Genomic DNA, 24,079 nt, shown 5'->3' on the forward strand with positions numbered 1-24,079 from the left:
TTGACGTAAACCAAATCGTGTTTCGTTGTGCAAAAAATTGGGGTGTCTCGAGTAAACTCAAGGTCTTTGGAAAAGTAGGATTTGGGGGCAGGAAGGTGAACCGGCTGTCCCTCTAGCATTAGAAGCAGATCATGCCATTGAATTATCTGGGGGTTCCATCTAAAGTCATTTCAGAAAATAACTTCTGCTTTCTCAGCCCCTACCCACGCAAAAGTGGATGTAGCTGGGTTACTGAACGACCTGTACACAACGTTTAAAGGGTTAAGTAAAAATGTTTTTCCAGTGTTGGCGGGGCCCTTGATTAGAATGTTTCGAAATTTTCCCCTCCCTTTTTCCAGCAGGTCTTTTACAGCTTGTGAGAAGGCCTCCCGCGACACGTCGTTCCACCTAAGAATCTGGTTTGCACATTGAAGCCACTGCCCGTTACATTGATCGACACAAGGATCTTCTAGCGCATTCTCTAAGAGCTCCAGCCTTGTTAATTATTTGCTCCGCTCAATCACGTCACTCGCGTTCTCCATTTCCCACGAAGTTGCAATCACTTCTTCCACCACCCTATTTCCTCTGTTGAACACGAACTCCGCCAGGTCTGTTTTGCCCTCGGCTTTTTGCACGTTAGCGAGTGCGAGTAGTTCCGTTCTGTTACGGATTCCTTTATCGATGATTATTTTCGAAACTTCAAAGCTACTTAAACGTCGGGAACGCTTTCGCTTAACGGCTTTGCTGGCCCGCCTGCCTTCCTCTATCTCGTTTTCTCGACCATCCCTTTCTTCCTCGCTTGCGGCACTGGATAATTCGTCACTGTGGTCGCTTGTGGCTGCTGGTACACTTCGTTGTTTTCGAGCTTGACTCGCTGACATGGTTCTCGGTGGACCAGAGTTGGCCAAGTCAGGATGATCAGGAGACTGAATGTAATGTCTGTCTTCTTTGGTTGTATACAACCAAGCAGTGTAATAGTTAACGTGACGATTAGAAAAGTGAACATAAATGCTCCATTTGTTCTTTAAATAGTCGCGAATGGGCAGCCACCTCTTAACACGGTTTAACTTTATAGCCATGTGAAAATGCTTTCCTCCTCCCTTCTTATGACTTTCTTGGCAGCACGACCACTGTACAATTTTTGCTTTCGGTCCCTCGCAGTTTAAAACTGCTTCACAAACGGCATCTGCGAACGACTTTCTCTCAGGGAAAATACGGAGATCTGCTCTGCTATAAGTCAGTAAGTAAACGCTTCGCACTTTGGCTGTTTCTGAGTCTTTATCGGAGCTGTCGGGGCTTTCGCTCGAACTGTTTGATGTGTACTGAGAAAGCAACTCCATCGTTATATTCTGGCAAAGAGCGTTTGTAGGTTTAAGTAGAAATATGTAACCGATGCAGTTTGCGCAATAATTTCAAAAGAATTTTCGTCGAGAAAAAAGAGTCAGTTTTGCAAAAGAAGTATGTTACTATTATGACACCAATAGTGTCATGTATTCATGCGTTCTACTTTTTTAATAAATGAAATACACAAAAAGCATTTATTGAATGTCATTAGTAACATTTTTTGCAATCTCGCTCGGGCTTATTCATGATGAGGCGAGAATCGCAATTAAAGTGTTAAGCTTCGAAAGTTTGCGACCGCAAGTTTTAAGTCGTGATTACCATACAGTACGCTTTGGGTAACGCACGTCTTACGCTCAGACAATCTTGGACAAAATAAAATGGAACAGCAAACCCCCATCCCCCCCCAAATCAAGGATGAAGCCGCGCGAAGGGCAAAAACGCGCCATTTTCCCATCCTTGATTTGGGGGGAGGGGGGGTCTAGGTTTTCCATTTATTTTGTCCAAGATTGTGGCTATCTATTGATATCTAACTTAGAAACGAACCCAACAGCTCTAAAATGTTTTGGAGATAGCGTGAGAAATCACTTGCCAACTCGTGAGAGCGTGAGACAGGTACTAAAATCGTCAGACTCGCGACAAAGTCGTGAGACTTGACAAGTTTACTTTTACTTCATTTCTTTTGGTACAAGAAAGCTAGAAACAGTTTGAGGTCAATCTGTCGTGGGACAGATATTTCGCTCTTTTACCATCTTCGTTTTTTTGGATATTAACTCCTAGGTTTGCAAACCTGTCAACCCGTATTAACCGGTGAGTGAGCCATTCCCAAGGATGACCGCTTTATACAGGTTTGAGTTTGCTAACCTAAATTATATCATTATCTTTTCTTACCGTTTCAGTTTTACATTAAGCCTGAAACTACAATGAAGGTCACCAAGGATACAGTGACCATTAGTGGGCTGGATTATGGAGGACAAGATCAGGTTCAACTAAAAGATGCTGATCCAAATGAGCTTCAGTTTTTTATTGACAAGATGCCCGCCTCTATCAAAGGTAAGACTAAGAGTATGAAATGTAATTTCCAATACTTTTTTTTTATTTTGGTTTTGAAACAAAGAGGCACATAGTGTATAGATACAGGCAGATCAAGCTTATGGCGAGAGTTCAGTAGTTAGTTTGGTGGTTAAACCCGTACAGTAAGTCAGACAATGATACAGGTAGCCCAAGCTTTATGGTGTCAGTTGTTAGTTAGGTTTTGGTTTTTGAATTTAAAGGCATATGGTTAAACCCGTACGGATACAGGCAGCCCAAGCTTATGGTGTGACTAGTTAGTCTGTTTTAGTTTTTGAATTTAAAGGCATATTATGGGTAAACCCGTACATTATGTATGGATACAGGCAGCCCAAGCTTATGGTGTGACTAGTTAGTCTGGTTTTGGTTTTTGAATTTAAGGGCATATTATGGGTAAACCCATACATTGTGTCTGGATACAGGCAGCCCAAGCTTAAGGTGTGACTGGTTAGTTTGGTTTTGATTTTTTATTTTAAGGCATATAGTTAAACCTGTACAGGTAGTCAGGCAATGATACAGGCAGCTCAAGCTGTTGGTGTGAGAAGTTAGATAGTCTGTAGGTTTTGGTTTTTGAATTTACAGATATATGGTTAAACCTCTGTACATGTGAAAGGATAACGAGGCTGTAATATTAAAATTTCAGACTCAATAATGAGTCAGTTATAAAAACAGAGTTTTATGAACGGTGCCAAACAAAATCGCGTTGTTAACGCTTATTATTAAATTTGGTCTCCTCATTTTCGGCCTTTCCGTGTCTTTTATGCCGCAAAATATTTTAATTGACATAATTAGTGCAAAATGTAATGACATTAAGCATTAACAGCTTTTTGGAGAAAATGTAGCAATCATATACAGTAACGCAAAGCGGTGTAACAAACTGTTCGCGCAAAACGTAACAACTTCCTCTGCGCGAAATATTACAATTCAAAATGTAACAAAATTAAGTTGTTTAGATATAGAAAACCTGTTAAGATATACAAAAACTGTAATTCATGTTTACCGTTGAAACTGTCAACTGTATGCGGCACTCTGAACGAATCTGTTGTTATTCAATAATCAAAGTCGATCGCAATCACGCAATGAAATAAGCTTCAATATATACACACGAACACGTCGAAAACACAACAATTTGCTTTAATCGAAGAAAGAAGCTTTTTGATCCTTAACGAAGAAGAAAGAAAACAAGAAAGAAAAGCTAACGGAATCTTTACACTTGACGGTGAAAGTGACAAGAGGGTTGAAAATTTTAACTTAAATCCGTTTTCGAAAACTTCGCACAAACACAGTCACTGCCGAAACCACAAAGCGGCTCTGAATGAAAAACCTACCGACCCTCCGCAGTGATTCTTCATTCGTAGTTCAATTTAACAAGTCAGTTTCGAAGACAAGGGCGATTTTTCAGTTTACGATAAAATTTTTTGAAATCCACGCAAGCATGCCAGAGATGCACTCCGCTGAATATCAAAGGACAATCCAGCTAAAATTTTTCATAATTATGCGAATGTTTGGACAGTTAACCAATCAAAATCACTACCCCGTTTTCGTGTGGTGACGTCACTGGACGGCAAAAACGGCCGGTTGATTCAGACCTTGCTGAGAGGAGGAAAAGACACAAAGTAATCGTCTAAAATTCAGGCTACCAGAAAAACAGCTGCAATTAAATAGGTAATGGCGTCATTTCGTTGCTATGACAACCTGATCATAACACATTTTCACTTTATCTAATATAGGCTGTGGAGCTGATTTTTCCAAATCTTTGTTTATGGCAACGTATCTAATGCTCAAACTTGGGACCCTGAAAAATCCAATCGGGCCACCTTAGAATGCTGAGGGCACCGACCATCTATGCATTTCCTCACAAGTAGGCTATGTTGATCGAGCCGTGGACATGGTCATTTTAACATGTTCGTTCAGCTAGGGTGTTCATCCCAGATAACACCCAAATATTTAAACCCAGTAACGCGCTTTATGGCAGAGCCATTGATAGTAACCGAGAACTGATTTTTCTTAGCATGCTTCTGTGAAGAACCAAACAGCATTGCCTCAGTCTTTAATAGCTGTGTTAATAAATAAATGATTAGAATGAAACCAACACTCCGTGGCTTGAAGCTCCCTAACTAAGACTAAGGTAGCCTGGATAACAGACACTTCAGGAGCTGAGAAAATACGACGGTATCGTTGGCGTTCATGAGAACACTGCATTCCATCACCGCACTGGGATTCAGTTTGAAGATAAATAACAGCCCTAGACTCCTGTGTTACTCCAACAGACACACGTTCAGAAGCACTACACACACTTCTATTCAATTAGAGCGCGGTTCGGTAGATAGTTTTTGAACCACTCTTGTTCACCTTCCGTCACCCCAAGTACGTGCAGTTTATTCAGTGGCACTTCGTGGTTGACGGTATCAAATGCTTTCCGCAAGGCTATAATCAAAGTAACAACTGTTGAGAACTCGTAAAAGCATTGTAGAGTTCATGCGATAAAAGCGAAGTATTTATTTTAAGTTGAAATGATCATGTGATCGTGTCAAAACACCTTTCGCATATCCAATCGAGTTCTTTTCCTAAAAATAGCCACTTTGGGGTTCAGCTTTTGTAATATAGCTACGATATTTTTTGTTACTTGTTTTTAGCGGAGCTCTCATGGGAGTGATAGTCAGGACGTGTGTCACATATATATATGAACCTAGTAAATGGCTCAGTAGCCTTACCATCAGTGTTTCTGTATCATTATACAGTACTCTATCATCATTGCTGAGCCTAGCAGTATGTAGGACGTGTCACTTATGAACCCAGTAAATTGCTTAGTAGCCTTACCATCAGTGTCTCTGTATCATTATACAGTACTCTTTCATCATTGCTTATCCTAGCAGTATGTAAGCCGTGTGACACATATGAACCTAGTAAATTGCTTAGTAGCCTTACTATCAGTGTCTCTTTATCATTATACAGTACTCCTTCATCATTGCTTATCCTAGCAGTATGTAAGCCGTGTGACACATATGAACCGAGTAAATTGCTTAGTAGCCTTACCATCAGTGTTTCTGTATCATTATACAGTACTCCTTCATCATTGCTTATCCTAGCAGTATGTAAGCCGTGTGACACATATGAACCGAGTAAATTGCTTAGTAGCCTTACCATCAGTGTTTCTGTATCATTATACAGTACTCTTTCATCATTGCTGATCCTAGCAGTATGTAAGCCGTGTGACACATATGAACCTAGTTAATGGCTTAGTAGCCTTACCATCAGTGCCTCTGTATCATTATAGACCTTTTTCACTGTCACGCAACAAAAAATATAAATTGGAAACCGTCCCGTGGAAGAATTCAAACAAAAAAAAAAACAAACAAAATAAACAATTTGTCTAGGTCTCAGGTCTTTGTGGCTCACAGTTTATGAGTTATTTGACGAAACGTTTCACGCTCCTTTGTAGAACTTTGTATGGAGACGCCATATTGGTGCACCAATATGGCCAATATGGTTTTGGTGCACCAATATGGCCGCCGGAAACAAAAACATCTGGAGTTCACTTTTTCTAGAAAAGCTCTTTCTTTTCACTCGAGAACTAGCATACGTGCACATAAACATATCTTCTAATACTTGAAATGGTTATACTGTTGAAAATCAAGAGGAGAGACTTTTTTTCAGCGAGACAGCATTCCAATTTTGGTGTCACGCACTGTGAAAACTCGGAAGTTCAAATTGCTGTATTTGCGAAATGAAACATGCTACGGGACTGGAAAGTTGTGCAAAGATTTATTGTTTTGTTTATCTTCAACCTAGTGTAAATAAGAATTCGTAAAACCTCTCTATTTTGACTTTACAATTTGATGACGTCACTGTGAAAACCATCTATACAGTACTCTTTCATCATTGCTGATCCTAGCAGTATGTAGGTCGTCTGTCACATATGAACCTAGTAAATGGCTTTGTAGCCTTACCATCAGTGTCTCTGTATTATTATACAGTACTCTTTTTACCATTGCTGATCCACAGCAGTATGTTGGACGGATGTCACACATAAACCTAGTATCTAGTACCAGTTGTTGTTTATTCTGTGTGTAGAATTGTGTCCTCTGCCTTAAATCCTTTAAGGTACAGTTCGTTTTTTTTCTTTTAATTGTCATAAAATAATTATATTCCTTCAGAAAATATGGAGGATCTACGTGGAGCAAGCGTCCAAACGCCTGCACTCGGTGGAGACTTTCCAGGGCCATCAAGGGAAATACAGCAGCACGAAGCAAATTTAGAGAGGCAGCTCAGAGAGATGCGGCAACGAGAAGAAAACTTACAAAGGCAGCTGAGGGATACTCAGCAACGTGAAGAAAACTTGCAAAGGCAGCTGAGGGAGACACAGCCACGCGAAGAAAACTCACAAAGGCAGCTGAGGGAGACACAGCAACGCGAAGAAAACTCACAAAGGCAGTTGAGGGAGACACAGCAACGCGAAGGAAACTCACAAAGGCAGCTGAGGGAGATGCAGCAACGTGAAGAAAACTCACAAAGGCAGTTGAGAGAGATGCAGAAAAGTAAAGAAAATTTGCAAAGACAGCTGAGAGAAAAAGACCAGGAAGTAAATGAATTAGAGTTAAGTCTTTCCTTAGCTCGGCAAACAATAAGTGAACAGCAACAACAGGAAACATGCGATTGGGTCATTTCCCGTGATGAAATTCAAATGACCAATAAATGCCTTGGCAGAGGAGGCTGGGGAAGTGTTTATGAAGGCGTGTATTGTGGCTGTACTGTAGCAGTAAAGCAAATTCATGATCTGATTCTCTCCCCTCATAACATACGTCTTTTTGAGAGAGAAATGAATATTGCATCCAAATGTCGCCATCCTCACTTGCTTCAGTTTATCGGCGCCACTAACGATGAAGGAAACCCTCTGTTTGTAACCGAGCTGATGGAGAAAAGTCTGCGAGCTCTGTTAGAACAGAGACAACTCGCCGAAATAGAAGTACGCGTAATTTCTGTGGATGTAGCCCGAGCAATTAACTACCTTCATCAGAAGAAACCAGAACCAATCATTCACCTGGATGTGAGCAGTGCTAATGTGTTGCTATGGCGACAGGGTGACCAATGAAGAGGTAAAGTGTCAGATTATGGCACTGCTAATTTCATGCAGCAGACCATGACAGTGGCTCCTGGAGCTATGATTTACAGCGCACCTGAAGCACTTACATCAAACCAAACAGTCAAGGTTAGTTTTAGTGAATTTAGAATTTTTCTATTCAGCACTGGTTCATCAACTCCTTCAGACTTCGAAGAGGCGCGTTGGTGCAGTCATTTTGAGAGCGTAGCTACTCTAAGGCCAGGTTGTTCGTTACTCACACGAAAGAAACCCTACCCCACACCTAGGCATGTAGTTAGAAGCAGAAAAATAATGTTGAACCCGAATGCCCCTGTGCAGTGTGGAATGGCAATATCCCTTGCTGCTTGTACTGCTTAAGCCCCGGTCAATCGGTGGTAACGGTGATATCTTAAACCATCACCATTTGAACTCAAATGTTTATGGCTCCATTATTATGGTCGCTTTCAGGTGTTTATGCCACGAGAAAACAAACTCAAGCTACAAGCGTCTGTTGTGATTTAAATGTTTCCCATTAGTTCTTCAGTTAATCATACTGGCGACTACGCAGATAAAACTGATAGAGTCGAACCGCCTCATTGAGAGAGAGAGTGACGTCCCCGCTTAGGAAGCTGACCATTGTAATATATTCTCAGTGGGGCCATCCAGAAATAATGTCAATAATGCTTTAAGCAATAGAAAACGTTTCTGTGTTTGCATAGCCTGATATAAACACGAGAGGGGTTGGGAGAATTCGAGACAGTTATGCAAACCCGAGACGAAGTCGAGGGTTCCTGTCGAGAATTCTCCCAACCCCTCGAGTGTCAATATCAGGCTATGCAAACACAGGAAAAAAGTTTTCTATTGCTTTTATAATATAACTTTCCCGAGGAAAACGCAAAACTCTTTGTTATGGCACTGATTAAAAGAGAAATTCTTACCAGTCGCAAAGTCTTGTGGACGAAGCCTTGCAGGCGTAATCAGTTCTTGTTTTACAAAAAGATGCCATTCAAAGTACGGATTTTTCTCGCTTAAACTGCCAGCTTAAGCGAAAAAAAAATGACACACCCGGCCTTCTTTGTAACGTTTTTCCAAGTTTCAGCCGACGGAGGAATGGGTAAATAAAGTAAACTTGTCGAGTTTTGAACTCGAAAACTTTTTCAAATTCACGCTTGCGTGATTAGCGCCTGAAAAGCAAAACATCTTGAAGCCACGACCATGTTTACGGTATTTAGTCTTGTATACCCTGAAGAAGGCAGCATTGCCGAAACGTCAGTTGAGATTCTTATAATAACAGCGTCAGTTTTACAATTTTTAAATTTACATGGTTACATACTCTCATGCAAACACTCCTCTCGGCCAATCAGAGCGCGCGTACTATCATTACAGGCTCAGTCCGAGGCGGTAGGGGAGGGTAGCTCCTTCTCGATAGCTACAATCACTGACAAAAGTTTCTGTACATTTGTGTTAACGTGCGCTTTTATGAACAGTTTCTTGAAGTAAACCATACAACTTAAAATTCAAATTCCCCTGGGTATTACATTCATCCCAAGAGAAATCGAAAACAATGGTTATGCAAAATTCTGTGAGGTAAACATGGTGTATTATGGTCTCGGTGGAAAGAGTGAATCAGGAGGAGAGCGCTTATTAACTTTCCTCCCTACAGGCGGCGCGCTTATTCGAGGCTGTGAGGCTGAGCGCTTAATTGAGTAAATACGGTATGATCTAGACTTTGCATTCCTTTATCTACTGAATTTGCTAAGAAACAGTCAAATGGAGACGTGAACTTACCACCCCCCCCCGCAATTTGCATAATTCTTCAAATCATTCTCAGCTTCATCAAATAATTGCTAAATAACCAAAGGAATATCAAAAATGACGCTGAGTGGTGGGTATATACTGGAAGTAGTATAATACAATGTTCTAAGGCGAATAACGACAAATAATCTGTGTATCGTTTATAGGTTGATGTTTATAGCTTTGGTGTGCTTCTTTGTGAAATGTGTATCCGCGAACTTCCAGATCCGAGAAGACGTGAACAGCAAGTTCTACTGATGACGAATCGCGCCCTAAGAGGCCTGGTACGGCGATGCCTGCAGACAGATCCTGGAGCGAGACCAACCATGCAGGAGATAATCGATGAATTATCCAGAGCTGTGTAACGTCTATCAAATATTTTGTGAAAACTTTCGCAGTTGATAGAATTGAATTGCTAAAATGTCTATTGCAGGAAGTCGTGTCTAATTGTTTATCGTGACAAAGTAGTGTACAAAAGTCTTATTAGGAAAACAATTACTTAAGTTAAAAAAAAACACTTATTGGAAGTAGCGAGGAATTTTCTGTAAAATTTTAGTAATGATGCCCAAAAGTCGTACAGCTGTATATATTTTTCCTATTTCCCATCGTGGTCAATAGCAAATGCCTTTTTTGTGGAGTAACGTTTTTAAAAACAAGTTAAGGTGGCTGAACACAGTTTTGGGAGTTTGTGATTATGTGTCATTTGCCAAATCATGGCAAGAGAAAGATTGCTGCTCACAAGCTGAAACTTGGCAAGTGAAAAATGTACTGATGAAAGATTTTGATTAACAGGTAAAAATTGACGTTTTCGTAGTTTCCATGGCAACATGAACGATTGAATACAACCTTAAAATTTCACTTTTTCTCAGTTTACATAAAATTCGCTCATTAGATTTTCGTATAAACTTGCACACAGCTTACTATAATTAATCATTACCATTTGAGACTTATTTGACCAAATTTTAACAGACGGGTTTTTAGATAATCAATAATTGAATTGTACTGTAATTATTAAATGTGTCACAAAATTCGTCTGTTCAACTTCCATTTTAAAGTTTTCATTACTTAAAATACGATGAAAGGAAAAATTCTGCCAAATATCACCAAATTCTAATGAGTAGATTTTGAGAAATCGTCTTCTGTGTTCCATTGCTCTTTCGCCGCCATGTTGGTCTGTCTAATTTAAAACACGCGCGGTCACGCAAGTTACCGCTGACCGCCCGCAAAACTGTGTTCAGCCAGGTCGTTCAGCCACCTTAAATTGACCACTTCAGACTGAAATACCAAAACATACCATAATGCTCTTTGTTTGTTACCCCAACATTTTGCATAAGCATTGTTTTCAGTTTCTCTTGGGGCCATTTTAACTCGAAAGCGAAACTGAAGACAATGCTTATGCAAAATTTTGGGGTCACAAACAAAGAGCATTATAGTATGATATGGTATTTTCTGGAGTGGTCAATTATAAGTCTGGGAGAAAATCGCTGAGACGCTAGTCTATGTCCTAAGCTTGGTTATACGATGGTTAAATTGGAACAATACAAAAATAGATAGGTTTATTTTTCCATATACAATAGATTACGTTACTTGAAAAATATTTTTATGGGGGGGGGGGGAGGGGGGTTGACGCTGTGTCATACCCAGGGTACTTACAAGATTGACATGTCGACATCCTGGCCGTTTTCTACTACAAGTGACGTTGTTTTGGATGAGCAGTGAGATAGTTGCATGGATTAATTAAGTTCCACGTGGCATAAATTACTCTATAATTTAAGTTGCGAACAAGAACGAACATGGTCCACTGCAGATGTTTGGTCCTGCAATTGGGGTAAGCAACAATCTAGCACTGGAAAAGATTTATTGCATGTTGATTCTTCGGATTCGCGCGTTTTGGCCACCTGAATTATAGGAACATAAAACAATTACCTCACAAGGGGGGGGGGGGGGGGTACGGGTACCCCAGGACCACTCCTAGCTACGCCCCTGTTTTAAATTTATTCTCTCTTCTGAAGAAGTTCATACACACGAGGTAGACAATATTTTTTCAACATTGTTAAAAGTAGAATTGAAGATACGAGTAGATATGGCGTTTATTACAAGTAGTGGAATATACAATTAAATACGCGTAGTAGTTACTAAATAGCAGTTGTATTAGACTGGAGTAGACATGAGTTCCCTATGCCGGTAATAGGTAACTTATTCATAAAGCAGGGTTTACTTCAATTTCTATGTACCTACTTATTATAAAGTAGGCTGTAGAGGTAAAATTGACGGAAGATACCGGCACATATGTCGCCTATATAAAACTTCAATTTAGGATATACCGTTGAATCTGTCGCGTAATAAAGCCCATTAGGTAAAAGTTTCCTACCCAAAAGGTAACTTACCTATAAAATAGAATTTACCTAAATTCGTACAGTTGTAGTTATCTGCTTATGAAGTAGACAATGTTGAAATAGACAATATCGAGTAAAGAAACGATTGTATCAGTTTTTGGCTCATGAAACGTTTTACGCCGATTGAATCTGCGGAGAAGCTAGCACATTAAGCGATTATAACATTAGAGTTTCCTATCCAATAGGTAACTTACTTGTAACAAGAACGCGCTTACAGCGGCATACAGGTCTCGCCTGCTTGGAGATTAGATCCAGAAATGAGGAGGCGATTAATTCTACAAGAAACATGATTTACTCGCTGAAGGTTTTTTACTTCCTACGTTATCGACGTCGATACTTTTTTCTTTGTTTCTGAATTGATTTAGTACGCGTGTTAGCGACGACCAAAAATACCTCTCCGGTAGCAGGTTATACGCATGTATAAATAAACGAAAATTCAGGGGGCCTCGATTACAGAGAAGCTATCGAAAAATTTATTTACATGGCACGTCATTTCAATCATCGCCGAAAATAGATCGCATGCTCATCACAAGACTCATTTGGATACAGTTAAATTTACAACACCCGACCATCGCAATTTTGCTAATTAAGATTCTTATTTTTTTCGACCACTCAGTACTGTTTACTTACTCCAAAGTAATCAACGCTTTCAAGCGATAGAATTGGTGGACCGACACGTTTCGGAAAAGCTCTAAATTTAATCTTTCCTAAGCTTTCTTCGCAAAACATGCGTGGCTTCGATCACGCAACGATTCTTAGTCCAAGTTTCCACGGTCTGCGCAGGGAACGCCTGGCACAATGACCTGCCTTTTGTGTCCTAAATTACGACCAAAAATTCCGGGGGTACTCCCAGAAAAATTTGGAGGGGGTGTGCGGCACGCTTCCTGAAACCCTTACCCTATTTCGGACCCAAATCTGTGATTTTCCCTACCCTATTTGAGACCTGATCAAAAATTTGATACCCTTCAGACCTGAAGCCCAGGAGCCCGGCGCGTGACCGGAGCGCGTGACAAGCTGTCACGGCACGTACCCAGTAGCTGACGTAAACATTAAAAGGGAAATGGTCTTTGGCCTAATGATGAAGAAGTAGCTAATTGTTCTGAAAAACATACCCAATTCAAGACTAGAGTGCACAAACCATGTCCTATTTCAGACCAAAATGGTCGAAATTGATACTCTATTTAAGGTCTCGGTAAAGGAAAACGAGGTGCCCACAGAAAAAAATTCTAGTCGCGCGAGTGTTTTCGCTACAAAGGCAAGTTATATATCAAATTAAAGCTAAAAGACTAAATTACCTATAAAAGATTTTATTTTATCGAATTTCAAAAGGCGCTTAAGTGTTGTGCTCTCGAAGTCAGAGGTATCGAGTTTACTGCTGAAGCTCCAGCCCTTTCGCATTGTTAAATATTCACTTCCTTTTTATTCATTACAAGCCGCAAGGTCGATTTTCGTGCACGCACCAGGGATCCTTAATTTCCATGGAGATACCCACAAACTGGACTCAAGTAACTACAAGGCGTTAGTCTTGACACATTTCCTTGCGCCCCTCAGCTGTGCACATTGATCGCTTTCTGTCAGTTCATCTGTCAATAAACTCATTTTAGGACAGGACACAAATTTGCGTCAAATATCAGAGCTTGTCTTCTGCGCGCCGAATTTATACCATCGGAGCGAGATATTTTAACTTAGCTATGGTTCTCGTCAAAATCGCTTAATGAAAATTCTTGAATTCATGGTTGGTGTTAAAAAAAGGGTCTTGTTCGAAAGTCTTGGAAAAAAAGAAATATTTTTTTGTTACTTAAGCGAAAGGCAAAATCTAGCCCTTTATGAAGGTCGAATTCGAACCCTCCAAAGTAATATTCAGTACGTTACCTGGTAAGTTACATATTGTCGCCGAAATGGTTTCAAAAGTTCAACGTGAAAAGTTCTGGATGTTATTTCGCATTGTGTCCGAAGAACAGAAACTGTGTTCGCCGATATAAGGTAAGAGAGAACTTTATTATTTTAAAGGTAGAGAAGCAGCTTGTTATGGCTCCCGCATGCGGAGTTCGAGCACATCGGTGAAGCCGGTTTGACGACACAGAAATCGTGGTTCCAGGAAAAAGCAAACTGAGGAAAATATTTACTTGCCTTTGGTATTTTGTATATCCTCGATCACTATACAATAACGCGCAAATATTATAATTCAAAGGGTATTTACAATACGCGCCAAAAGAGCTGTGATCCCGCCAAAATGCTCGAACCATCTAACATAGTGTAAAAAGGGGGCTGGTAGGCAACACACGAATTTTACCTCGTGCCAAAATGCTGCTTGTTCAAAAAATTGTTTTCTCTGGTGGGTATATTATATTCTGGGTTCTACCCTTTGAATGAGTAAAAGTGAATTTTGCCGGGGCGCTTGTTTCATACTGAGAGGTCATGACACGCATATTGATTTTCTGCGGTTATTGTTCAGTGGTCGGCATGATTTGCCCTCTGATGCAATAGCACTTTCTTCGACCTCTTTTGAAACGTAAATCTCTTCCTTTGCGGCTAAATAAGAGTTTCATCAAAAATTCAATATGGCCGACCTCATGTCAGAGTACGAGTCGTTATAGGAATTTAGGGTGAGCGGACATTATACTGGTGTGCGAACATGATAGCTTACACTTGTGGGAGAGAATTTTTGTCCCTTGCGCGAATGTGCAGTACGCATGCGCAGTAGGGAAACTCGTGAAAACGTTTCAAAACGTTTTTGATGACCAAACTCATGTTAGAAGACAAAGACTGTCCAGCAACCCAAATGCATTCGATGACCTTGTGGTGAAACACGAGAACTATTCAAAATTAATTGAAGACGATGAAAAGTTCGAAGTTCAGGAACGTTGGATGGAAGAATGTCAGGAAATTTTTATGGACACCGAAATTCAAGCAAAGATTTATCTCACGCTTGGAAATTTTTGTGCCAATTTTGGCCAAGTTAAGTGTCCCCAGTTTCCAGTCCCTAAATAGCAGTTCTATAGCGCGGTCATTTGGCAGCCATTTTCGCTCAAGAGTTCTGGTCAGAATTTGGCCATTTGCGGAGGAATGGGTACTAGGGGAGTTTTTCCCACTCAAAAACAAAATTCTACAGGCTTTAAGCTTTCTGTTGATATGCGATTTGCATGCGTTTACATCTTTCTTCTGCAAAATTTTTCCTTGTACTTTTACTCTCTGTTTCATGCACACTGAGTTCGCAGTCCTTCAAGAAAAATTGAGTATTTTTGTCGAACATTTTCTCGCTGGGAAACGTATTATTGCTAGGTATGTTATCGTAAACAGAAGACCTGAAACCTCGGCTGTGTTTTCCTCGTTTTGGTTTTTTATCGGATGCCTCTGCTTCTTAGAGATTTTTGCATTTATATGGTTCGCTGAGCGGTTTACATGGGGAGCAAGTCACGAAGAAAGAGCACTACATCGAAGAAATGCAAGTCAAACTTTCCTGTTGGGGAGCTCAGTAAGCAGAGGGCTACGCTTCGAGCGGAGTACCTTTCGAAATCAAAGAAAATTTGTACCTTAAAAAAAAGGCTTCAGTGACTCAAGAATAAGGTAAGTTTAGCTTGAAAAAGGTTTTTTAGTGAAAGGAGAGGACTACCGTGTGGCACGAAAATTTTGCGGGTTCTTATTTTTGCGATTTTTCCATCGATCCGCTAAAATTTACTCCAGAGTAAATGTTCTCTAAGTTAAATTCGCTACATTCATTTCGTACAGAAGTAGTGGGAAGAAGTTGATAAAATATCAAGCAAATTCATCTTGTGTGATCATGTCCGCAATTCTCATGACCACTCTGTTTAACAAAGTATTTATATTACAAGGAGAAATTTGATGCTGATCATTCATAGGGCTTTAAGGGTTAACTTACGTTCTTGGACTTGCAGAAAACTCGCATAAAAGAAAATGTTGATTCGGTAAAAGTTGATCTTCCCGCTGTCAAGACTAAAAGAAGGTTAGTTTTTGAAGTGACAGCTAACACATCCACTCTAAGAAAAAAAAGTCCAACTGTGCTCACTGATGAGGGAAAGCTAAACGTGCCGCAGCGAAGTGCCAGCAGAAGACAACTTGAAACGTTGGTTGCAGCAACAGAGGTAAATGGTGGATCTGTTGAAGACAGGTCCCCAGCCTTGGATGGCATGTTTTCTACACTGACTAAATATGCGAAGGCTGCAGCTCTATCTAAATACTTTTCTTCATCAAAAAAGATGAGAAAAGCTAGTCTAGCAGTAATAAAATCTCACGTTAAACAGTATGAGCAAAGTGATCATAATGTCATTCGTTCACTTTTATGATGCTTTATGCAGGAGGATTGATGGGAAAGGTAAAATATGAACAAACAAGATCAGCTCTTGTTATGAAAAATACTAAGAAACACACCAAGAAACTAGGTTCTGTGTCAAAAGAAAGAGTTTTGTTTGGTATGGGTATCCCAATTCCTAAACTCCTTCCCTATGGGTTGTTAATGAAAAAAATTGAAGAAATTGATGTGGGGGAATTTTATTCAATAAGTTAAACCCCATGCCATGACCTTCCACCTGATCAGCAGGTTGATGGGGTCTATAGAAACCTGGAGAACTTTCTACTTCTGCTGGCCAAGTTCTGTTTTGAGACTGATCAGTACAGGAAACCTGGGGATAAGCTGGTGTGGTTCAGTGAGAGGGAGGGAGCATTTAAGGTTGCCATAGGGGGTGATGGGCTCCTTTTGGGAAATGGGATCAATCTATGTCATGGCTGATAAGTTTTTTGAATGTGGGGCCCAGGGTAGCTACTCCCAATGACAATTTTTTGCTATTTGGAGCTAATTGTAAGGAGGACCACATGGTTGTTTCTCGTTTTACAGTGAAACTTGCTACAGACATGGAAAACATAGAGAGCAAATTTTACACAGTATTGGGTAAGAATGTCACCTTTTCTTTTGATCTCCTGCCAGGAGATATGAAGTTCCTTGCATATATAAATGGGGAATTAAGTAATGCAGCTAAATATTTTTCTAGCTTTGCTAATGTCTCCAAAGATGACTGTAATGCACTGAATGGGAAGTATGGAGAATCTCATGATTGTAAGTGGAAGCCTTGGCAGTATGCAGAAAGAATCAATGTTGCAAAACAGGTTGAAGATTTCAAGAAAAAAATACCTAGTCATTTAGCAGTATCAACAAAGAGATCCAAAGTAACTCAATTTATTGCTGTAAAAAAATCCAGACAAGAATTCAAACCATTAATTGGTAAGCTATGTGACAAGGAAGTTGTTGAACCACTTCACCTTAAGAATAATGGTGTCCAACATTTTCATGCAATGTTACTTGATCTTGCTATTTCTGTAAGTAACCTCCCCAAAAAATTAAATAGCCTTGATGATTTGCCCTCCAATTCGGCAATGTCCAGATATTTAAAGGCCATGGAACAAGATGTTAAAGCATGGAGAATGAAAAAACAACTAGGTAGGTGGCTCCTTGAGGATAGAGCTAAAGATAAAGACTTCACTTACAGGTTAACTGGTAAAGATTCCCGCCTAATCTTGCATGGCTTTATGTATCTAGTGAAAGCAATTCAGGGTGACTCAAATGATCCCAAGTTGCTAATGTGACTTCTGCCAATTGTCCTCATTGGTATTCGACTCAGGGTTTTTAGGTATGGTAATAAAGATGAAACAAAGGAAATTACTTGAGATAAAAAAACTAACTACAACATATATATATATATATATATATATATATATATATATTTTTATATATATATGTTGCTACCTCAACTCATTAGTAACTGTATAGAAAACACTGTTCCCTCTTCAATGATGAAGGATACTTAAAGGCATTCCAATGGCCATAATGGAATTTCAATTCCAACATTTCTTCTTTATATTTATATTTCATAATTCCATTCTTCTTTTCATCAACAATGAGTTTCACTTCCCCTTTTCCAACTCCTAGCTTCGTGGTGAATCCTTGGCAGTCCTCAAATTTATTAAATAGGGCACACAGTCTTCTCATACTTGAGAATGTTATTGTGACTGAATAAGGCTGCTCCAAAACATCTACACCAAAACGTGTAAGATTTACAACCCCTTTATTCCATAAATTGAACACTTCCTGTGGCATCGGGACGTCAAAACAAATCATCCAAGGATGGATTTTACACATCCGCGGACTAAGTCGGCGATAAATTCCTTTCTTAGCACGTATCATTGTGCGCTCCAACATGGAATATATGGGACAAATTTCATGCTGATATCGATCCCGAAGGGGACCGTATTTTCCCTTCACAACAGCCTCAGCCACTTTCCCTAGCGCTTGAAATGTTTGATCTAGATCTCTCAGCTTATGTACATTTGAAATCCGCCGGGAAAATTTCGACATCTGGCGATTTAATGCTCCTTTAATGCCACTAATAATTTCCACTTGGTCAGGTTCCCTTTGAGCCGCCATTTTTTTTTTTTTGGATTCACATGGACCCAATCCTCCGCGCGGCCGCGAAAAGTTGGCCGAATTTTAGGTCAAAATTTCCAAGCGTGTCTGGATAACTTAGTTACTAAGGGAAAGGGACCACTGAAAACCGGCTTCGCAGGGAAAAACACAAGTAGCGCAGAACCAGAAGCTAGTGTTAGCGGAATTTCAAGCATGCAATCATCAGAGAACAATAGCGCAGTTGATGACAGTTTCACTAATCCAGCTGAAATTATTGAAGATGCTGACAATGCAAACGTGGAAAACACTGCAAATAACTCTGTTGAACAAACTGATTACCATAATGTTCAAAGCACAGGTTTTGTTGATAATTCGCAAGCGCCTCAAAGTCATCCTAACAATAGTATTGTAACCGAGACCGGAAGCTCTGGTGACAACGATAACAGCGCTGCGTGTGTTTTTAAAATGGAAAAACCGAAGATGCTAAAATTCACCGGAGATGTCCGAGAATATGCGATTTTTAGAGCGGATTTTAAGCATGCTATCGAATTCCGCCACTCCAAAAGAGATTCAGTCACGTTTTTTCGCGCTTGTCTTCAAGGACAGCCTCTTGATCTTATCAAAGGGATTGGCTCTGACTATGACGCGGCCTGGGATTACCTGGATTCTATTTATGGAGATCCACGCTTCGTATCAGACACAGTAACGCATGACATCGTTAAGTTTCGCCCACTGCAGCATGGCGAGGATGTACGATTCTGCGATCTTGTGCACTTGGTGAAGCGTTGTTACAATACGCTTAAAGAAGTCGGAGTCCCTTATGATATGGATAACAGCCACATGTTATCGATTATCAAGCAGAAAATGTGCGCAGATGATAGAAAGGTGTGGTCGAGGGATCTTGAACGAGAAGGAAAGTCAGCTTCGCTGAAAGGGCTCATGGAATGGATGTCAGTGGAGATGAAATCACGCATGCGTGCTACCGCCCCCTTAAGATCAAGTTCAAACAGCCCGCGCAAAGTCAACCATCTTCAAGCTCAAGGTGACGAAGACACGAAGCAGACCAATCACAGATGCTGGCTATGCAGGAATTCCACCCATTGGCCGGACCAGTGCCCTAAATTTGCTGCTCTCAGTGTTGACGATGGACTAAAAAAGGCCAAATAGAATCATGAATGTTTTAGTTGTTTAAAGAGAGCCGGACGGGATCACAGAGTAGCAAACTGCACTAGAAGACAGCAATGTACTATAGAGGAGAACGGAGCGCAGTGTAACCAGTTTCATCACATTCTCCTTCACAAGAGTAAAGCCATCAGAATCACAATCGCAGCTACAACGGAAACCAGCAGCGCACTTCTGCTAGTTATTACAGCAAATATCCATGACCAAGATGGCATCCAGAAACGTGCAAATGTCCTGTTCGACACAGGGGCTCAAGTAAGCTTGATTAGGAACGATACTGCGTTGACGCTTGGGCTCAAAGGAAAGGATACTTCTGTGACCATAACGAAGATCGGTGGTGATGAGGAATTCATGCAAACCAAGGTGTACCGCGTGCCAATTGAATCTGTGGATGACGGTAGGAGGTACTCCATAAAAGCTATCGGGATACCCAGCATCAGTGAAGAAGTTACGGCCGTTGAGATGTCTCAAATTACTGAACTTTTGGGACTCAAAAATGAGAGGCTTCGTAGAGGAAAAGGGCAAGTTGACCTGTTGATTGGAATAGACCACGCCCACATGCACACCGGCGAAAGTAAGCAGGCTGGACAGCTGGTAGCGAGGAGAACACCACTAGGATGGGTGGTTTTTGGTGGTTCATCGAGGGAAATGCTGGAAACCAGTGATATACTTCATGTAAAGTTTGAGATGCCTGTTGATCTGACAGACTTCTGGAAAACTGAGACCATGGGCGTCGCTGTTAAGCCTTGCGCATGTGAAGCTGATAAGCTTACTCAAGTGGAAAGGGAAGAGTTAAAAATCGTCGAAAACTCATGCCAGAAAGTCGGTAACCAGTGGATGATACCGTATCCGTGGAGAAGGGATCCAAACCGCCTTCCAGACAACAAGTCCTTGGCACTGAAAAGATTAGTGTCAACGGAACGCCGGCTTAAATCCTGTCCAGATCACAAAGAAGCCTACGACGCACAGATGAAGGGGATGCTGGAAATGAAATTTTGCAGAAAGTTGACGAAAGAAGAAGATGAAAGTTACCAGGGTCCAGTTCATTATATACCTCATCATGCGATCGTTAGGCGGGAGAAGAAGAGTACACCTGTCAGGATAGTGTTTAATTCATCGTGCATGTTTCAAGGTCACCAGGTTAATAACTACTGGATGAAAGGTCCGGACATGCTTAACAATCTCTTTGGAGTTGTTCTGCGCTTTAGAGAGAAAGAAGTAGCCTTGGTCGGTGATATTTCCAAGATGTATCACCGCGTCTTGATACCACCCCAAGATCAACACGTTCACCGTTTCCTGTGGAGGAATTTAGACAATGACCGCAAACCAGACGTGTATGTCAAGACGGTGTGGCAATGGCGCAGATAGCCCTTCGCAAAACAGCGCAAGAAAGTCAAGCCACATACCCAGACGCGGCCGAGGTTCTAACTAACAATGTCTATATGGATAATATTTGTGACTCTGTTGACACTGTTGAAAAAGCGTAAGGGCTAATGACATTGATAGCGTGCTGTCTAAAGGAGGGTTCAGTGTTAAAGGTTGGATTTCGAACAAAGATATGTCAAAGGGGAACGAAAAGGAGAAGATTTCAGATGTAACGGAAGTATTCGAAGGAGGAGCAGAAGTAGACAAGGTTCTAGGAGTTGTATGGAATCACGGAACTGACGAGCTTCGTTTTAAAGTCAGGCCAGACTTGATAAAGGCATCCGACGTTACAGATCAAAGCGCAGCCACGTTGACCAAGCGGATGATACTGAGTAAAGTCGCTCGTATTTACGATCCTATCGGGCTAGCTTCTGCATTTCTCGTCAGAGCGAAGATTGGGATCCAGCACCTATGGCAGCAAGGAATCTGTTGGGACCAGGAGCTCCAACCCGCAATTCAAGACCAGTGGACATGACTCTTCCAAGAGATGATGGAACTTAATGAAGTGTCCTTCCCCAGAGGTCTGTTTACCATCGGAGCCAATGAGGACGCAAAAGTGAGCATTTTCTCTGATGCATCACGAGAGGCCTTCGGATCTTGCGCCTACATCCGGCAAAAGGTACAGAACAACAGGTATGAAGTCAAGCTCATAGCTGCCAAGTCCAGAGTGGCGCCACTAAAACAGCTAACCATCCCACGCCTAGAGCTTCAAGCTGCCGTACTTGCATCTCGTCTAGCGAAGACAATTCAAGAGGAGTCGAGAATTAAATTCAGTGATGTCATGTTTTTCACGGATAGCACAATTGTGTTAGCATGGATTCGTAGTACTTCTGGAAGCTTTAAACCGTTTGTATCGTCAAGAGTCGGCGAGATACAAAGTAACTCTGACCCAATTCAGTGGCGACACATTCCAGGAGAATTCAATGTAGCAGATGACGTTTCGAGAGGGATACCTGTGCAGGATTTAAACAAGAGATGGTCCAATGGACCAGAGTTTCTCCGACTACCCGAATCAGAATGGCCTCGGGAAACAGCTACAGTAAGTCCAAGGGAAGAGGAGATGGAATATCGCCAAGAGAAGATTGTTGGTACAGTGACCGCTCCCAAGAATGGCGAACCAATTAACCCCCAGAGATTTTCCAGCTGGAGAAGACTGATCAGAGTAACTGCACTTATCCAAACATTGGCTCGGAGGATTCGAGCAAGACGCAGTGGAGGACAACGGCAAAATGGTCCTCTTACCCCTAGTGAATTACAAGAGGCTGAAACTCTATGGCTTAAAGAGGCACAGAAGAGTCTACACAGTCGAATGCAGAAGAAAGAATTTGACGCTCTCAGCCCTTTCGTCGACAACAAAGGAGTGATCAGAGTTGGAGGTAGAGTCGACAACGCTGTGGTGTCATATGACTCAAGACACCCTGCACTTCTGCCCTACGAGCACAGTATTTCATTGCTGATAACAAGACACATGCACCAATGTGGACACGGTGAAGTGGCAAGCACGACTGCCAAGATCAGAGCAAGATACTGGATACTGAAGGCCAGCAAACTCGCCAAGTCCGTCAAATTTAAGTGCGCATTTTGCCGAGAAATGGCACGAAGAGTTGAAACTCAACAGATGGCAGATCTCCCCTCAGTTCGTTTGGCACCTTTAACTCCACCATTTCACTTCACAGCGTGTGATTATTTTGGACCCTTTAAAGTCAAGGTCGGACGAAACAAGACCGCAAAGCATTACGGAGTGATTTTCACATGTTTAAATACCCGAGCGGTTCATCTTGAAATGGCAGTGGACTGTTCCACTATGGAATTTATGCAAGTCTTAAGAAGGTTCTTCTCCATTCGTGGCTATCCAGCGGTAATGAGGAGCGACAATGGATCTCAGATGGTTGGGGCCGCCAGAGAACTGTGAGAAATGGTCAAGGGTTTTGACGAAGATCAGCTACGCGAGTTCTGTGCAGAAAAAGGCATTGAATGGAAGTTTACAACCCCAGCATCACCGCATCAGAATGGATGTGCTGAAGCACTCGTGAAGACGTGTAAAGGTGCTCTCAAAGCGGCCGTTGGGGAGCAAGTTTTGGCGCCATTAGAATTGTACACGTGTCTGTTTGAGATCGCAAATTTGGTTAACCAACGCCCTATCGGAAGAGTTCCAAATGACCCAGATGACGGGGCCCACATCTGCCCTAATGACATCCTGTTAGGACGGGCGACATCACAAGTACCACAAGGGCCGTTCAAGCAAACCAGAAATCCCCGGCATAGAGTGGAATTCGTGCAAAGAATTGTTGAGTCCTTCTGGAAACGATGGAAGAGAGATGTGTTTCCCACACTTGTCTCCAGGAGAAAATGGCGCATAGAGCGTCGAAACGTCAGGATTGATGATCTCGTGACAGTGACAGATGAGAATGCTGTTCGAGGCTCATGGACTATGGGCAGGATTGTAGACGTATTTCCAGGAGCTGACGGGAAAGTACGTAACGTAAAGGTGAAAACGGCCAAGGGAGTTTACAGCCGTCCTGTGACAAAGATTGCAGTCATCTACCCAGCAGAGGGATAATTAAAGCGGATTAGGTGATAAGGACTACGGCCTTATCGGGGCGGAGGATGTTTCGTTAACAGAACCGGAAATAAACTCGTGATTACAAACATTGATTTAGTTAAAGATTAAGGAAATTGATTGACATTTTGAGATTACTAGGTTTTATGCTGTTTACACGTTGTCGGGTTTCAATCAGAAGTATTTTGCAAACCGGTATTGTTCACCAGTACAAGAGATTCAAGCTAACCAGTTTAAGGCTAACCCGTTTTAAGCTACGACCCGCCACAGAAGTGAGTAAAGCATGATTGTGAAATTAGAGTTTCTATTGAGGTATTTTTCAGTGAAATCATTGTTCTAGAGATTATAAGTAAGTTGTGTAACGACGAATTGTATTGCTCTGTTACAGATCGAATAATATAATTGCTTCAGTTGCTACAAATTTTAGTGTCAATAAACATCAAGTGATTGATTATACGATATGTGGTGGTCGTTGGAATACGCAGTATATGACTACGTAAAACAATATTCTGTGTTAGTTTGGATGATTCAGTAGATAATTCTCTCCTCTCCCTCTCTTGGCTTACAGGCGGCGCGCCCAAGTTTGAGAAGTGAAGAGAGATTTTTTTGAATTGAAACACTCGTAGCTTGAGTCGATCATGTTTTACCAGCTAGCCAATTGCAGCTTTAATACGCTGTGTTAGTTCGGATAATTCAGTAGATTATTCTCTCCTCTCCCTCTTGGCTTACAAGCGGTACGCCCAAGTTTAAGAGGTGAAGAGAGATTTTTTTCAAAGGTAAAAAACTCGTAGCTTGAATAGATCATGTTTTACTAGCTAGCCAATTGCAGTTTTCAT

The 24,079-nt window shown here is 41.3% G+C and overlaps 3 protein-coding genes and 3 pseudogenes across 3 annotated transcripts; 5 read left to right on the forward strand and 1 right to left on the reverse strand.

The window, feature by feature from the left end:
• Nucleotides 1-482: 482 nt before the first annotated feature.
• LOC140928105 (uncharacterized) lies at nt 483-1,163 on the reverse strand. Its single transcript, XM_073377823.1, has one exon. It carries the CDS (start codon nt 1,056-1,058, stop codon nt 483-485), a length of 576 nt encoding a protein of 191 aa, XP_073233924.1. The 5' UTR covers nt 1,059-1,163.
• Nucleotides 1,164-2,223: 1,060 nt separating this feature from the next.
• On the forward strand, nt 2,224-11,204 carry LOC140928093 (uncharacterized; annotated as a pseudogene).
• Nucleotides 11,205-15,063: 3,859 nt separating this feature from the next.
• Nucleotides 15,064-17,340, forward strand: LOC140925899 (uncharacterized; annotated as a pseudogene).
• A 949-nt stretch (nt 17,341-18,289) lies between these two features.
• On the forward strand, nt 18,290-20,626 carry LOC140925900 (uncharacterized; annotated as a pseudogene).
• A 544-nt stretch (nt 20,627-21,170) lies between these two features.
• On the forward strand, nt 21,171-22,595 carry LOC140925901 (uncharacterized). Its single transcript, XM_073375738.1, has one exon. It carries the CDS (start codon nt 21,171-21,173, stop codon nt 22,593-22,595), a length of 1,425 nt encoding a protein of 474 aa, XP_073231839.1.
• Nucleotides 22,596-22,598: 3 nt separating this feature from the next.
• On the forward strand, nt 22,599-23,243 carry LOC140925902 (uncharacterized). Its single transcript, XM_073375739.1, has one exon. The coding sequence runs from the start codon at nt 22,599-22,601 to the stop codon at nt 23,241-23,243; it is 645 nt and encodes a 214-aa protein (XP_073231840.1).
• Nucleotides 23,244-24,079: the final 836 nt, after the last annotated feature.

This window comes from Porites lutea, chromosome 2, assembly GCF_958299795.1.
Source record: "Porites lutea chromosome 2, jaPorLute2.1, whole genome shotgun sequence".
NCBI lineage: Eukaryota > Metazoa > Cnidaria > Anthozoa > Scleractinia > Poritidae > Porites > Porites lutea.

What these genes read in the sequence shown, in the direction of transcription:
- LOC140925901 (XM_073375738.1), top strand. Translation starts at nt 21,171, where the DNA reads ATGATGGAACTTAATGAAGTGTCCTTCCCCAGAGGTCTGTTTACCATC.
- LOC140928105 (XM_073377823.1), bottom strand. Translation starts at nt 1,058, where the DNA reads ATGGCTATAAAGTTAAACCGTGTTAAGAGGTGGCTGCCCATTCGCGAC.
- LOC140925902 (XM_073375739.1), top strand. Translation starts at nt 22,599, where the DNA reads ATGGTCAAGGGTTTTGACGAAGATCAGCTACGCGAGTTCTGTGCAGAA.